General features: G+C 39.1%; 1 protein-coding gene and 1 long non-coding RNA gene across 6 annotated transcripts in view; both read left to right on the top strand.

Annotated features, from left to right (window-relative positions):
- The window catches only part of LOC133629990 (DENN domain-containing protein 5A-like), an 87,975-nt gene extending 74,461 nt beyond the window's left edge, over positions 1 to 13,514 (top strand). For all 5 annotated transcript variants that reach the window (XM_062021207.1, XM_062021181.1, XM_062021173.1 and 2 more), the window contains 9 exons: positions 3,133 to 3,261; positions 3,695 to 3,816; positions 3,896 to 4,041; positions 5,802 to 5,920; positions 6,002 to 6,183; positions 6,511 to 6,593; positions 11,388 to 11,511; positions 11,608 to 11,776; positions 12,071 to 13,514. In XM_062021207.1, the coding sequence (XP_061877191.1) occupies positions 3,133 to 3,261; positions 3,695 to 3,816; positions 3,896 to 4,041; positions 5,802 to 5,920; positions 6,002 to 6,183; positions 6,511 to 6,593; positions 11,388 to 11,511; positions 11,608 to 11,776; positions 12,071 to 12,254 (1,258 nt within the window). In that variant the 3' untranslated portion in view covers positions 12,255 to 13,514. The remainder of the gene's footprint in view (positions 1 to 3,132; positions 3,262 to 3,694; positions 3,817 to 3,895; positions 4,042 to 5,801; positions 5,921 to 6,001; positions 6,184 to 6,510; positions 6,594 to 11,387; positions 11,512 to 11,607; positions 11,777 to 12,070) is intronic.
- Positions 13,515 to 14,062: 548 nt separating this feature from the next.
- On the top strand, positions 14,063 to 15,212 carry LOC133662271 (uncharacterized). Its single transcript, XR_009828087.1, has 3 exons — positions 14,063 to 14,206; positions 14,889 to 15,067; positions 15,137 to 15,212. It is a non-coding gene; the product is annotated as an uncharacterized LOC133662271 (long non-coding RNA).

The raw sequence follows: 15,212 nt of genomic DNA, 5'->3' as shown, positions 1-15,212 counted from the left end.
ATTCTACAAGAAATGCTCTGTGTGCAGGAATTTTCGAGCCTGGCGCTGGTTAGTTGTAGTTTAACTGACTCATCACCCGGGCTGACAGGCACAGTAATTGCCTGTGTTCAACCAGTAATCTATGTTTCTAGCAAGAGTGATGGCACCTTTCCGGTTAGGGTGAAGGCTGTCTTTCCTCAGCAAGCCCGGTTTGCCCCAGTAAGAGGGCCAATTGTCAATAAACTTGTTAAGTGAGAATAATCTGTTATATCTCTCATCATGGCTTCTCGCAGGCAAGGGGCCCGAGACAAGTACGAGATGTCGAGAGATCTTTCTAGCGAGATCACAAAATCCTAGCTATGTTCCTCTTTGTAATCTCTGACTGTCTCATCCTAGTGTCATTGGAGCCGACATGTACAACTATGTTTGCGTAGCTAGTGGTGCAATTAGCCTGTCGTACGTGTTTACTAGGCCTGTTGCTAGTCGGGCCCCAGAACTACACTTAATTACGGCTGGTTTACGAAGCTGTATGTTCCAGGTGATGGAGTCTCCTATGACTAAAGTGTGGTGTCTGGTAGACTGGGGTGTAGGACTAACCAAGTTACGAAATTACTCTGCTCTAACTGGCAGACTGGGCCCTCTAGTAAAGCCAACCTATCCACGAGAAAGGTGCACAAAGAACGGGAAGCCATACCCACCGTGTTTCATTCACCGAGTCAAGTTCTTACTGTCTTCAGAGCAGAGTAGCTTTGGATCGGGACTAGCTTAGCTTCGCTAGTTTAGCAACCAGCAACCTGAAAGTGAGGCGGTGAAACAGACAGTGGCTGCTTTGTAAGTTTTATAAGACTAGTAAATGTGTTGGGGAAAGAATAAAGAAAGCTGTAAAACAATTATAAGGACACAGAAAGATAGCACTTAGCTTTTTGAGCGGTAAACATCAGCGGCGGCAGCAAGAGCGAGCAGACTAGCTAGCTTCTATGTCAGCATGAAACGCGTTTGAGTTTGTAATGCACAACAAATTGCGATAAGACACCAATCTGTACTGACTGAAAAACATGAACATTTATATTACAGTATTTGTAAAATATTAGCCCACGTTTCATGTTTTGTTTGTACACAGCTAGCCAGACAGCGTATGTACTGTAGTTGTAATAACACGCATGACGTGCTGCATGCATCATTATCAATATAAAGTGTGACTCACTCGATGGACAATTGTCTGTTTGGTCCAGCTGGCCAGGGATGTTTTTTGGTTAATTATGGGTAAGCATTCCATTTATATCAAAATAGCTTGTCTAAAAATAGTCATCTTCGTTGTCTGTTACCAAGTCTGCCATGATTAGAACACACGCATGTTTGATTCTAGAAGGGGTTATTGCCAGAAGTCAGACATGCGCTGCTATGGAAACGGAAATAAATGCGCCGAAGTAGTAGTACCGGCAGTGATTAAAATTACCAAAATACGGTAAATATTGTACATATTACATATTTATACAAACGTGTCTGTTACTACATTATATATGTACTTGCAGTGTGTATGTAAAATGTTGATGGAGGGTTTTGAAGTTGTTTTAGAGGGCTTTGAAAGCTACAACAGTGACTCCCATAAGCGCCATCTTCCAAGCGTTTTTATCATCTTTAAAATCCCCCACCAAGAAAAGACGTGTGTTCATGTCTCTCATGATGATTGTGAACAATGGGCAAAATTCCAAAAAGAGTGCAGTTCCCCTTTAACAGCCTGGGTTCAAGTCAATGATATGACATTTTAGCTAGTATTGGTGTTATTGAACACTGACAAAGTTAGCAGTTAAATAAAGGACTTTATAAACAAGTTGTGGCAACACTCTCTACACATTGCCTGCTGCATGTTTCCTCATGTCATTAACTCTCAGTCACAGCAGCTGACGCTATGTTGGAAAAATGAGAGCAACGTCACGCATTTTTCTCCTCCACGGTATACTTTTAGTGTGGGACAAATGCATCTCCCTCCAATATTGTCCACACCTGTCGCCATGTATTAACAGCAGTGTGCTCTGAAACGCACGCCGAGACCCTAAGCTACGAAAGTGAGGCGAGAGAAATAAAGTCAAACGAAGCGATTGGCTCTGGAGCAAGGTCCATGTAGTTGCTTTCCGCCCTGTTTTCTCAAGCCAAACGGGGCCATTGCACAAACGCTGCTGCAACTCTGTTTCCAGGAAATGAGCGGTGTTGCCTAAAATGCAATAGTAATTGACGGTTTTTCGATAATTGACATTTTTAAACGGTGTTACTAACCGTCTGGAATTTTACCGCGGTTTTATCATTATATAATTTACCGTTACATCCCTAGCTGTCACCAAGAGTAGTGTTTGTTTATGTTGCAGGAACGTACGTGTGTGTGTTCGTGCGTGCGTGTCTGTATGTGTGTAGTGCACATTACTTCTAGCCTAATAACCACGGCCGCCCTCCGGGTCAAGTCAGTGTCTCACACAAAGCACTGTGCTTCTAGTAAGGCGACCCCCAAACTAAATGTTGACGCGAAGACTGTTAGCATACTCTTCACTCATAATGGAGAAAAAAAAGATGTCCTGCATCCCTTAATTAATTAGTAATCTATCCCATTGTCATGATATGGAGTAGATGTTTTCCTTCAAAATAATAACAATGTTTCAGTAAAGGTGATAATAGTGCAATGTCATAACTAAGGGAAAAGTCCCAGTAATATTTGACTCTGTTGCCACGGAGATACCCCGTGCAGAGGAAAGTGGGTTAGTCAGATGTCAATGTTGGAGACAGGAGAGGTTGATTAAGGGGCGTAGAGTAGAAGGCGTTGGAGGAGACACGAGCGTCTCTCATAGAGCAAGCAAGCTTATGACACAGATGGAGCGGAAAGGAATGTGTCTGGATGTTAGAGACTTGACAGTGCCTTGCAGCAAAACAGTAACACACGCACATACACACAGGAAGTCACAGACAAATATCTTTCCAGCCATAAATAACTACTTGGGATGCCTAAAATATGTATTAAAGGTATACTACAGTATTGTATTGCCACATCTTGACTTAGTGTGTATAAATACCCAAACTGTCTTGAAATAATGGTTTCATGATGATCCTGGGTTTTTGTACAAATACGTCACCTCCTGACCTTTGACCTTGTGGTTTTATTTCCAGACACATTCAAAACATAAGTGAGATCAAGACCGACGTGGGCAAGGCCAGAGCTTGGGTTCGCCTCTCCATGGAAAAGAAGTTACTCTCCAGGCACCTGAAGCAACTGTTGTCTGACCTTGAGCTTACAAAGTGAGCAAAACAATGCACAAGCAGGGCTCCAATTTTAGGGTGTACTCTTATTAGGCCATACAAGTGAGGGCACAAGCAGAATTTCTCAAATTTTTTATCAATTCATGATTTTAGAGGAATTTTTAACTCAAAAGAATTAGGATCCACTTATTTGTAATGAATGAGCACTAGGGCAAAGTATCGCACAGTGGTCTATTGTTGCATAAATAATTTACATTCACAAGCACTTCATAATTTATATGGTGGGTAGTCAACTAGGTCAGGAAGGTTTCTGTCTGCCTTTCTGACCTTGCAATGACATGACCTTTCAATAGTAATACACTTATTTATCCATTTTCTCAAAATAAACAGCAATATGTCAACTTTTTTTATATTTGAATTTTATCTTGAAACATGTATATTTTTAAATTATTTTGTTTTTAACCCACTTTAGGAAACTGTACAAGCGATATGCATTCCTGCGTTGTGATGATGAGAAAGAGCAATTTCTCTACCATCTCCTGTCCTTCAATGCTGTGGACTACTTCTGTTTCACCAATGTCTTCACCACCATCAGTGAGTTCTGCTACTGCACATCTGGTTTTGGTGTTGATTCTGCTTGGACTGACCAATACGTGTCTCGTGTTTCTCCCAGTGATCCCATATCATGTGGTAGTGGTTCCCAGTAGGAAGCTGGGTGGCTCCATGTTTACAGCCAATCCCTGGGTGTGTGTGTCAGGTGAACTGGCAGAGACAGGCGTTCTGCAGGTGCCGAGGAACACTCAAGAGATCACTTTTGAGGTGAGCTACCTGCCTTTGTGTATTTGGGGTTTGCATATAAATTTGAAATCAAACCATGGAGGCATGGCGGAAATATTTATAAAACAATCTTGCCTTCCTTTAGGGATGTCTCGGTATAAAAATGTCTTATCATGGTTGTTGTGACCAAAATGATCACGGTTATCATTATTATCGCTGTATTTTTAAATGTGCTCATAATTTTCTAAAATTACTTATACTGAAATCTTTTAACCAAGTTTAATTTAAAAAAACACAAACAACACATTCAAAATGATTACCTTTGTGAGGAAACATTGTAGATAAAAACAGTTTCATGGACCTCAAGTAGAAATTGAATATGCATATTAAAGCAACACAATCATCATAGACAAGTAAAATGGCAGAAAAATAAATAAATAAAATAAATCTGAAAATTGTGCAAGATGGCGCCTGATGGCCATAAGACGTAACTGCACTTTTTGTCCATATATCTAGATAAAAATAGTGTTCATAGTTTTGTTGGCCAACCAAAATAAACAGGAGTGATACCTCACACATCGAATACACAATCTTCACAGCCCGCATTCAATTCGATGACAAAACGTTATAGCAAGTATTTGTTATTTGAACACTGAGACAGTATGCAGTTAAATAAAGGACAAGTGAGCCTCCCAGTAAACAAGTTAAAAGACTTTATAAACAAGATAAGGCAACGTTTTCCAACACGTCGCCTGCTGCATGTTTCCTCACATCATTAACTCTCAGTCACACCTGATGGACGCTGAATTGAGAAAATAAAAGCAACATCAAATAGTTTTCAATGTATACTTTTAGTGTGAGACAAATGTGTCTGTCTCCAATCCAAATAGTTTTCAATGTATACTTTTAGTGTGAGACAAATGTGTCTGTCTCCAATATTGTCCACACCTGTCGCCATCTAAAAACAGCAGTGCGCTCTTAAATGCGTGCCGAGACTCCACGGAAATAAAGCGAGGGAAAATTAAGTTGAACACACTGACAATGTATACAGAGTTCGGTCTTTGTCCCATCAGACCAGACCATGGTCTGAGAGTATTTCAATTGCATTTTGGCAAACTTTTTACGAAGAAAGGGCTTCCATATGGCCACTATACCAGTCAGGCCAGATTGGTGGATTGCTGCAGTGATGGTAGTCCTTCTGGAAGGTTCTCCTATCTAAAGAGAGTAATGCTGGACCTCTGACAGAGTGACCATAGGGTTCTTAGTCTATTCCCTAAGACTAAGATGAATGCAGAAATGTACAGAGACATCCTGGATGAAAACTGCCCAAAGATAGGTGTGCGAAGCCTGTAGCATCGTATTCAAAAAGACTTGAGGCTGTAATTGCTGCCAAAGATGCATCAACAAAGTATTGAGCAAAGGCTGTGAATATTTATGTACATATGATATTTTTTTTAGGAATTAGCAAAATAAAAAATAAAAAACTTTTCACATGGTCATTATAGGGTATTTTGTGTCAAATTTTAAGGACAAAAATTAATTTATTCCATTTTGGAATAAGGCCGTACCATAACAAAATGTGGTATATGTGAAGCCCTGTGAATTATTTCCGGATGCACTGTATACTGTCAATGTTGATCATCTTTGCTGTTGCCTCCATGTTGATGGTGTGAAGTATTTGTCTAAATTGAAGTTGGAAGATTAATATTTTTTGGAATAATGTCTTTGAATAAAGTTTTGAAATCAAATGCTCTATATGCCATGGTTCACAGAATGAATTGTATATGCTCCTTCTTTTCCAGTGCCAGAACCTGGGTAAGCTGACCACAGTGCAGCTCGGCCACGATAACACAGGTCTCTACGCTAAATGGTTGGTGGAGTGTGTCATGGTCCGCAACGAGATCACAGGGCACACATACAAGCAAGTGCACTTGTTCCGAGAAAAAAATCACATTGCTTTGACCTAAATTAGAAAACTAACATAAATGTTTTTGACGGGTAGGTTTCCATGCGGCCGGTGGCTGGGGAAGGGTGTGGATGATGGCAGCCTGGAGAGGATACTGGTAGGAGAACTGATGACACCCAGCACGGAGAACGATGAAAGGATGTGTCGCACACCGCCGATGCAGCAGTCGCCAGGGATGATGAGGAGATTTGTTACCATCTCACCAAACAGCAAGCCAAGTAAGCAACAGAAATGCACACGGCTAAATGGAGAGAAGCAAAACATCCATCAAACTGCCGACAATTTAATTTGTTTATCATTTGAATAAAAAAGACTGGATAACAAAGAAGAGCTGCTCTTTGTTTAATCCAATTTATTCAGTTTTGGATTTTTTTTCGACTTGTGCACCATTTTTTTTTTTTTTCAGTCGAATTTGAAGTTGTTGAAATCCTACATTTGCAATCTGTTAAATGTTTTTTCTGTAATGAGGAAACCAAAAGATGAAATGCCTTTTTTGTGATTTTTGACAGCCAGTCATCAATCCTGTGCACTTTTCCCTCATGCAGAGTTAAACACCGGTCAGATTCAGGAGGGAGTGGGCGAGGCCATCAATGGAATCGTGAAGCACTTCCACAAACCGGAAAAGGAGGTGAGAGACGGTCGTCTAGACAGGCCCTGTAATGTCATTCTATTATTCATTAAAAAGCTTTGAGACGTCGACAACATTCTCTACCCTGAGTCGTAAAGTGATCTTATTCAGATTGTTGAAAAAAATTAAGAAGTTTAAATATTGGCTTTTTTACACCCACGTATGATTTGACTGACGCAGAATGATACCAAATAATATGCTTTGTGTATTAGAATAATTGTTATGCAATACTAAATGTAGTCATTATTATTATCATTACCACTACCATACTGTGAACAAAATGGAATAAATTAATTTTTGTCTACAAAATTCTATGGACAATACCTCATAATGAAAATGTTAAAAGTTTCTTCATTTAGCAAGTGTATCAAAACTAAAAAAAATACATGTACATGATAAGTATTCACAACCTTTGCTCAATACTTCTGCGTGGACTGACCAACACGTGGCGCAAATGTTAGACCGGCTGTGCCTGCAACTTGAGGGTTTCAGTTTCGGTTCCAGCTTTTTCTGATGGGTCGTGGTTACCGCCTTACATGGCAGCTTCCGCCATCAGTGTGGGAAAGTGTGTGTGAATGTGAAGTACAATGTAAAGTGCTTTGGGTTTTTGGGGGGGTTTTTTGGTATTATTTTTTTACCACTCAGGCAAATCATATAGTTGATGTACAAACCCCGTTTCCATATGAGTTGGGAAATTGTGTTAGATGTAAATATAAACGGAATACAATGATTTGCAAATCATTTTCATATTTCATATATCATTTCATATTTAGTTGAATATGCTACAAAGACAACATATTTGATGTTCAAACTGATAAACTTTTTTTTTTTTGCAAATAATCATTAACTTTAGAATTTGATGCCAGCAACACGTGACAAAGAAGTTGGGAAAGGTGGCAATAAATACTTATAAAGTTGAGGAATGCTCATCAAACACTTATTTGGAACATCCCACAGGTGAACAGGCAAATTGAGAACAGGTGGGTGCCATGATTGGGTATAAAAGTAGATTCCATGAAATGCTCAGTCATTCACAAACAAGGATGGGGTGAGGGTCACCACTTTGTCAACAAATGCATGAGCAAATTGTTGAACAGTTTAAGAAAAACCTTTCTCAACCAGCTATTGCAAGGGATTTAGGGATTTCACCATCTACGGTCCGTAATATCATCAAAGGGTTAATGCTGAAAGGTACATACAGGTTTTGGAGCAACATATGTTGCCATCAAAGCAACGTTACCATGGACGCCCCTGCTTATTTCAGCAAGACAATGCCAAGCCACGTGTTACATCAACGTGGCTTCATAGTAAAAGAGTGCGGGTATTAGACTGGCCTGCCTGTAGTCCAGACCTGTCTCCCATTGAAAATGTGTGGCGCATTATGAAGCCTAAAATACCACAAGGGAGACCCCTGGAACGTTGAACAACTTAAGCTGAACATCAAGCAAGAATGGGAAAGAATTCCACCTGAGAAGCTTAAAAAATGTGTTTCCTCAGTTCCCAAACGTTTACTGAGTGTTGTTAAAAGGAAAGGCCATGTAACACAGTGGTGAACATGCCCCTCTGCCAACTACTTTGGCTCGTGTTGCAGCCATGAAATTCTAAGTTAATAATTATTTGCAAAAAAAAAAAAAAAGTTTATGAGTTTGAACATCAAATATCTTGTCTTTGTAGTGCAATCAATTGAATATGGGTTGAAAAGGATTTGCAAATCATTGTATTCCGTTTATATTTACATCTAACACAATTTCCCAACTCATATGGAAACGGGGTTTGTAGATGCCCATATCTGCTGTAAATAATTGCTTTACAAAAGAGAAGTGTGGAATACTTCTCTTGTTGCCTTTTTTGTATTTCACTTTATTAAATTGATATAATTATTGTTTGGCGCAGCCGGACCGGAGCAGGAGGGGATAAAAAGAAGACAGAGGGGGAAATTGCAGGGACAAGACAGAGAGAAAACAACAACAAAAACAAAAGTAACAACAACATCAGCAAATACAATATGTACAAATATGATATGCAAATTTCTAGCAAAGAAGCAGTTAGTGAAGTAGATAGTAATACCACAGAAATGACAATGAACATTATTGCACTACAAATGGAGCAATAAATATACCAATAGAACCGAACCCTTTGAGGCATGCAGGCTCCGATGGCTACACCAGACCCCAATAATAATAACAATAATAATAAAACATTTTTTAAAAGCCTCGGAACCCCCCGTCCACAAAGAATCGAATGCAGCGGAAGATAGGTGCAAGCATTTTAACCTGCTTGCTTCCTGGTCTGACTATATGAGCTAGGCCCCACTAATACACACGCACGCATCAAAAGGATAACGTTGTTAGAAAAGCAATGTTTGGAAAGGTGTAGGATTTCACTTACCAGTTCAATATGCATGCGCAACGGGCATACATGTTTGCGAAAGACAGCTGTGATTGACAGCCATAACCGTCAGTCATTTTAGTTTGGCTGAATGACAAGTTTTACAAAGTATTTAATTGTGACAAATATATAGACCAGTGGCGGCTGCTGGTCTTTCAAGTAGGGGAAGCTCAATTTCAGCCACTCTCTAAATACCAGCACAGTTTCCAATAAGAGATAGAAAATGCTACACTTGATAAGGAAAGTATTACTTAAAGGATTGTTAAAATCGCTAAATCAACTAGGAACAACGGAATGAGACTTGAAAAATGCTCTGGCAGTGGTTTATATGTCCTACTCAGTGGCCTAGTGGTTAGAGTGTCTGCCCTGAGATCGGTAGGTTGTGAGTTCAAACCCTGGCAGAGTCATTCTAAAGACTATAAAAATGGGACCCATTACCTCCCTGCTTGGCACTCAGCATCAAGGGTTGGAATTGGGGGTTAAATCACCAAAAATGATTCCCGGGCGCAGCACAGCTGCTGCCAACTGCTCCCCTCACCTCCCAGGGGGTGATTAAGGGGATGGGTCAAATGCAGAGGGCAAATTTCACCAAAAACAGTGTGTGTGTGACAATAATTGGTACTTTAACTTTAACTTCAAGATCGCTGATTCGCTCATTTTGATGTCAATCAAAAAGGGATTCAGCTGAGCATCCAGGGCAGCAAAGGCTAAGCCCACTTTCCATATACTTTTAGAGACATTCGGCGTTCGATGGGCCGGACAAAACCGAGCATTTAAATGGTAATTATGATAACTGCTGTAAAACTCTCAACAGTTAGTTTTACCGTTTTAAATTAATATTATCGAAACTGCACTTTGATAAACTCACAGACTGAGCTTGCTACTTAAAGCTAACATGAAAACAAGAGACATTAATGTATTTCACCAATATTTCAAACAATAAAAGCTCAGCCATTAAAATGGATAAATACTAAAACTAAAACACTCAAACTAAAACACTCAGGGAAATACACAACATGCAAAATAGTAGGTTTTTTAACAGTGTCTTTATTTGTTTTAGTTATTTGAAACAAAAAGTACTTGGTAAAAAGATTTCAGTGTGTATATAAATACTTTTTGAGCATATTCAACATTACTGCAATAATAACGATAACCTTATTCGCGTGGCGAAGTTGGTAGAGTGGCCGTGTCAGCAATCGGAGGGTTGCTGGTTACTGGGGTTCAATCCCCACCTTCTACCATCCTAGTCACGTCCGTTGTGTCCTTGGGCAAGACACTTCACCCTTGCTCCTGATGGCTGCTGGTTAGCGCCTTGCATGGCAGCTCCCGCTATCAGTGTGTGAATATGTGTGTAAATGGGTGAATGTGGAAATACTGTCAAAGCGCTTTGAGTACCTTGAAGGTAGAAAAGCTCTATACAAGTATAACCCATTTATCATTATCATATATAACCTCGATAATTTTGGTTACAATTACCGTGATGTCACATTTTTGTATCGTTACATCCCCCAATAAATAGTGTTAAAACACTTAAATTATAGCAGTAGGTAAGTAAACATTTGAGTGGTACTGTAAATTTAACCACAACTTTTGTGTCTTTTGCTATCAATGTTGTTGTTGTAAACGTCGAATTAACAGTATACCCATCATTACACAACCACAATGGATTTGAAATAAATCAATAAACAAATCCATATGTGATTAAAATGTTGAGTTATGCTTTGGTTTAAGAGGCTTGACAAATATATGACATTTACCATTTAAGAATTACAGCTACAAGTACATTATGTAGACAATATCCATTTCATTTTCAGTAATTCAACTGACATAATTGTAAGTAGATGTATCTTGTTTAATACATATAATGGATGGATGGATGTAATAATGTCCACAGGCTTTAATCTACAGCAAATTATTTTCATCAAAGGGTTAAAATAGTGCTTATATATTCAGTGTGTTTGGGCACACTCAATCCAATATTGTACTTGTAGCTTTTCTGAATGGTTCATTTTTGTTACAGCTTTTAAATTAAAATTTAAGGTCTGCACTTCAATTACATGTTGACTAATTTATTATTATTGTTGATTTATTTCTAATCCATTGTGGTGGTGTACACTGTAAAGGCACAATCATAAAAAAAACTGTCACTGTCCCAATTCTAGCTGTGTTTACAAACAATAACATTGACAGCAAAGGATGTTCAGTACTATTTAAAATGTTGTTTATTTTGAAGTACCAGTAAAATGTTGGAAGCCATTACTTGTTTTTTTTGTTGGTTCAAAACTTTTTATTTGGAGCCCACTGCAAAATGTACCTTTAAGTTGTTATTTGGGATAATGATCAATGTTTTATTTAATTTTTTTTAGAATGTTTTCTTACAATCGGATCTGTTGTTTCTCTTCACAGAGAGGCAGTTTGACTCTTCTGCTCTGTGGGGAGTTTGGTCTCGTCTGGGCTCTGGAGCAGGTGTTCCAGCACGGTTTCAAATCACCCCGACTTTTTAAAAATGTCTTCATCTGGGACTTCTTGGGTAAGAGCCACCATGCCTTTTAAAAAAAAAAACCACATTTGAGTTATTTATTTTAAATTATCAAAGCATTAACGTTCTTTTAATGATATGCAACAGAAAAGGCACAGGTGTACTTTGAAAGCGCTGAGCAGCGGGAGGTGAATCCGGATGAAAATTGGCAAAGCAGAGTATGCCACTTCTGCCGCTTCATGCGCGCAATCAACAACACGTCGCGAAACATTGGCAAGGACGGAAAGTTTCAGATGCTCATTTGTCTGGGTGCAAGGTAGGCAGGAAACATCTGTTTGTAGTTAAAATTAAAAGGGTTCACCTTCTGACAAACAAAGCAAAGCACCGTTATAACTCTCATACTAAAAAAAATAATGCCTGATGAAATGTTCTGATCCTGGATATAACTTTTGCAGTATTTCAGAAACCTAACAGCATTACTACATATTTTAATGACACTACAGTGTTTTATCAAAGATAATAGTGTTCATGCTTCCATTTTTGAAAATGGTACTTAAATGATAAAGACGTACAGGTGCATTCACTGTACTACTTTTGTTGTTTCTCTTAGGGATCACTTGCTGCATCACTGGATCGCGCTGCTGGCAGATTGTCCAATCACTGCTCAGATGTACGAGGAGGCCGCACTGATCAAGGACCGCTCACTGGTCAACTCTCTGATCCGAGTGCTCCAGACTCTGCAGGAGTTCAACATCACCCTGGAAGCATCGCTCATCAAAGGTGTCGGCATCTAAACCAAACCATCTCCACAGATGAGCATAGCCATACCAATTAAAAGTAAACCTTTTATATGCAGGAAAAGACTCTTTACAGACAACATATTTGGCTTATGTTCAAGATACTGTTATATTTGCCATATACTGTATTAGGTGCAATGAGCCTTTTAAAATCTGTTGTTTTTATCCACAATGATGTGGTCATGTTATGAACATGTTTTCTATTATCAACCATGTTTTTTTCCACATTATTGACAATGACCCTCTTGTGCTATAATGTTTTATCGAAAGCTAAATATTTTAATTGTTTAAGTGAACTGCTGACTATGGCTATATTTAAGGGGATGTGGAGGTTCAGAACTGTTAATATATTTTGTCAGAGAAAAACAGTATTATTTTGTAAACTCCGTCAAGTTGCTTGCTCTGTTGTCAACTCAGATTCTAATGTCATAATGCAGAGTTTAAAGCAAATGTAGATGTATGCTTTATAAGTATGTATATGACAGGAAGGGAGAATTGAACTCTGGAATTTACAAAGGAATTCAAAAGTTGTTTACATTACAGCTTTTTCTTATAAAAATGTATGCAGATCTTATGTGAAATACCTTTGTACCAGGAAAAAGTGTTCTTCTTGCATGATATTGACAGTTCCCCAAAATGGTAAATATCTCTGAGGGGATACAAAATAATGAGTTATTTGTTCGCCTCCAATTCCACAAGAGATGTGTGGTCCAGCTTTATTTTTAAAGAAGTTAGAAACGACAGCCTTGATGTAAATACTTCCATCCAGCCCGAGTCCCTGACCCATCATCCAAGCCTTTGTACTCCTGTCACTGTCTTGGGAGAAAATGTATGTCGACTACTTGAGATAAAGGATGCTTGTCTGCTGTAGCCATCCAAATTGGGAGCGAAAATTAGTACTTTTATTAACCCCCATCTCATTTTGTTACGGTTTCTTGCTATGCATTTTCTAGAGCAGAAATTACTCCCCGCCCCAAACCCACACCCGCCTACACCCTGTAAAGCCTTTATCAAGGTCACTTTAGGCCATATCTCTCACAATGAACTTGACTGCACAGAGAAAGATATTTGATAATTGATGGACTTTGTTTTCTGTGCCAATAGTGTCTGGAATGAACTCATACATGAGCATCTTGCAAGATATATATTTTTGTTTTCCAAAACAGTTGTACATTTACTGGAATAGCTGTATAATGTAGTGTTTACTAAGTAAGATACCTTGTACAGTGTAAAATATATGAAGAATAAAACATCTGCAATGCACTTTTTGTTTTCTACGTTCATTTACTTAAGATTTCAGTACGAATATAGCATACTTTAGAAAAGTATACATTTTAGAAATCATTTAACCTGAGGTCATACATGTAAACGGTATGTTTAGCCTCGTCTAAAAATAATACAAGAAAAATGACCATAGGAATGTTTTGCAGTAATTTTAAATATTTTGTTTGTAGCTGATCTTAATGCGCACTTTTAAAATACAGGATGGTGTGGATATGACAAATTTCTACTAAAGTAAACTTTCTCGTCGAATGTTCCTTCCAACTTGGCCTATGTGAGCTTTTGAAGATATTTCCTTTGTCAGCCGAGAACATGTAAACAAACTCGTTCGCGCCATGTCAAAATGGGTGTTTATCTTCAAAGGGTACACCTGGTGCATTATGGGTGTTTGAGTTTCAAATGACTCCCAAGAGCAGTCACCAAGAGCTGTCTTCCTGATAGTTCACTACGACTCCCAGCGTGCCGTATCCTTTTTGCTCGTACGCGATTGGTCGACTCAGTTTCAAACTATACGGCCGCACGCCTTATATGGTCAACGTGAGCTCGCGCTGTTCATTCCGTGTTTTTATGCTAATCACATTTTAATGGCCAGCTGTATGCAGTCATAGTAAGAGCATGCGCAGTGTGTGACAAGAAAACGGCGAATATTTTTTTGAAGTTTTTGTTCGGTAAGTCTCAGATTTGTTCTTATTAATTGTATGTGTATGACGGTGCTATTTTAATTTGTGTGGAATGAACAAACCCGCTTTGGATGTTTAGTGTTGACTCGTAGTTGTGAGTCGGACGCACAAAGCGCGGCAGACAACGGGGGTGAATGGCAGCATGGCGTGGTGATGGTAGCGCAGCGAGCTAGCTAGCATGCTAACGGCTAACAACAATGAACCATATTTGGCGCTCTAGCGGGCAATAGTTTGAATTTAAAGGGAGGGCCTCTTTAACGCGACATTCGCCTTTGAACAAACACTGGAAACTTGAGCGGGTAATGCAAAGTGAAACACAATTTCACCATGGTATAACGAGTGTTTGATGTATTTCAACGTATAGCCCTGTAGCTTTTTGTTTCTCCGTTTGAGAGACGTGACTGACTTGCTGTCTGTTAGGATTGCTACTTTGTCATCGAACAGTCACACGGTAGATCACTGATCAATGGATGTGATTAATGTTCGAACTTTTTAACACAGTGACGTTCTTTGTTCTTAGAACGCGTTTGTGAACGCTTGAAGCTTTAAAGTGTCAAAATTATTGTTTTATTGAATAAAGTGGCTTGAAATGCGTCTATTTTTTTAAGCGCCATTTGAAGGTTAGCAGTGTTGTCTGTCATTTTAGCACTTAATGCATTGTTGTCAAAAGGTCTCACTCGTCCAGGGGATTTCACGTCTGCATCGAGCTCCCAGGAAGACTATGTTTGGCTTTCACAAGTCAAAGATCTACCGGAGTAACGACGGCTGTTGCATCTGCAAGACCAAGTCCTCCAGTTCGCGGTTTACAGACAGCAGTCGATATGAAGAAACGTTCAGGCTCTGTTTTGGGTAATGCATGATTCCTGCAAATGAGTTTTGATTGCCTTCTGCATATTTAAGCATGCACATCTTTTACAGGCTCTCAGAGGACCGTGTTGGAGACATCTGCAATGCCTGTGTGTTGTTGGTGAAGAGGTGGAAGAAACTTCCCAAT

Source organism: Entelurus aequoreus, linkage group LG02, assembly GCF_033978785.1.
Source record: "Entelurus aequoreus isolate RoL-2023_Sb linkage group LG02, RoL_Eaeq_v1.1, whole genome shotgun sequence".
NCBI lineage: Eukaryota > Metazoa > Chordata > Actinopteri > Syngnathiformes > Syngnathidae > Entelurus > Entelurus aequoreus.
Note: the sequence above shows the minus strand (reverse complement) of the source record. Positions and strands in the feature narration are given on the sequence as shown.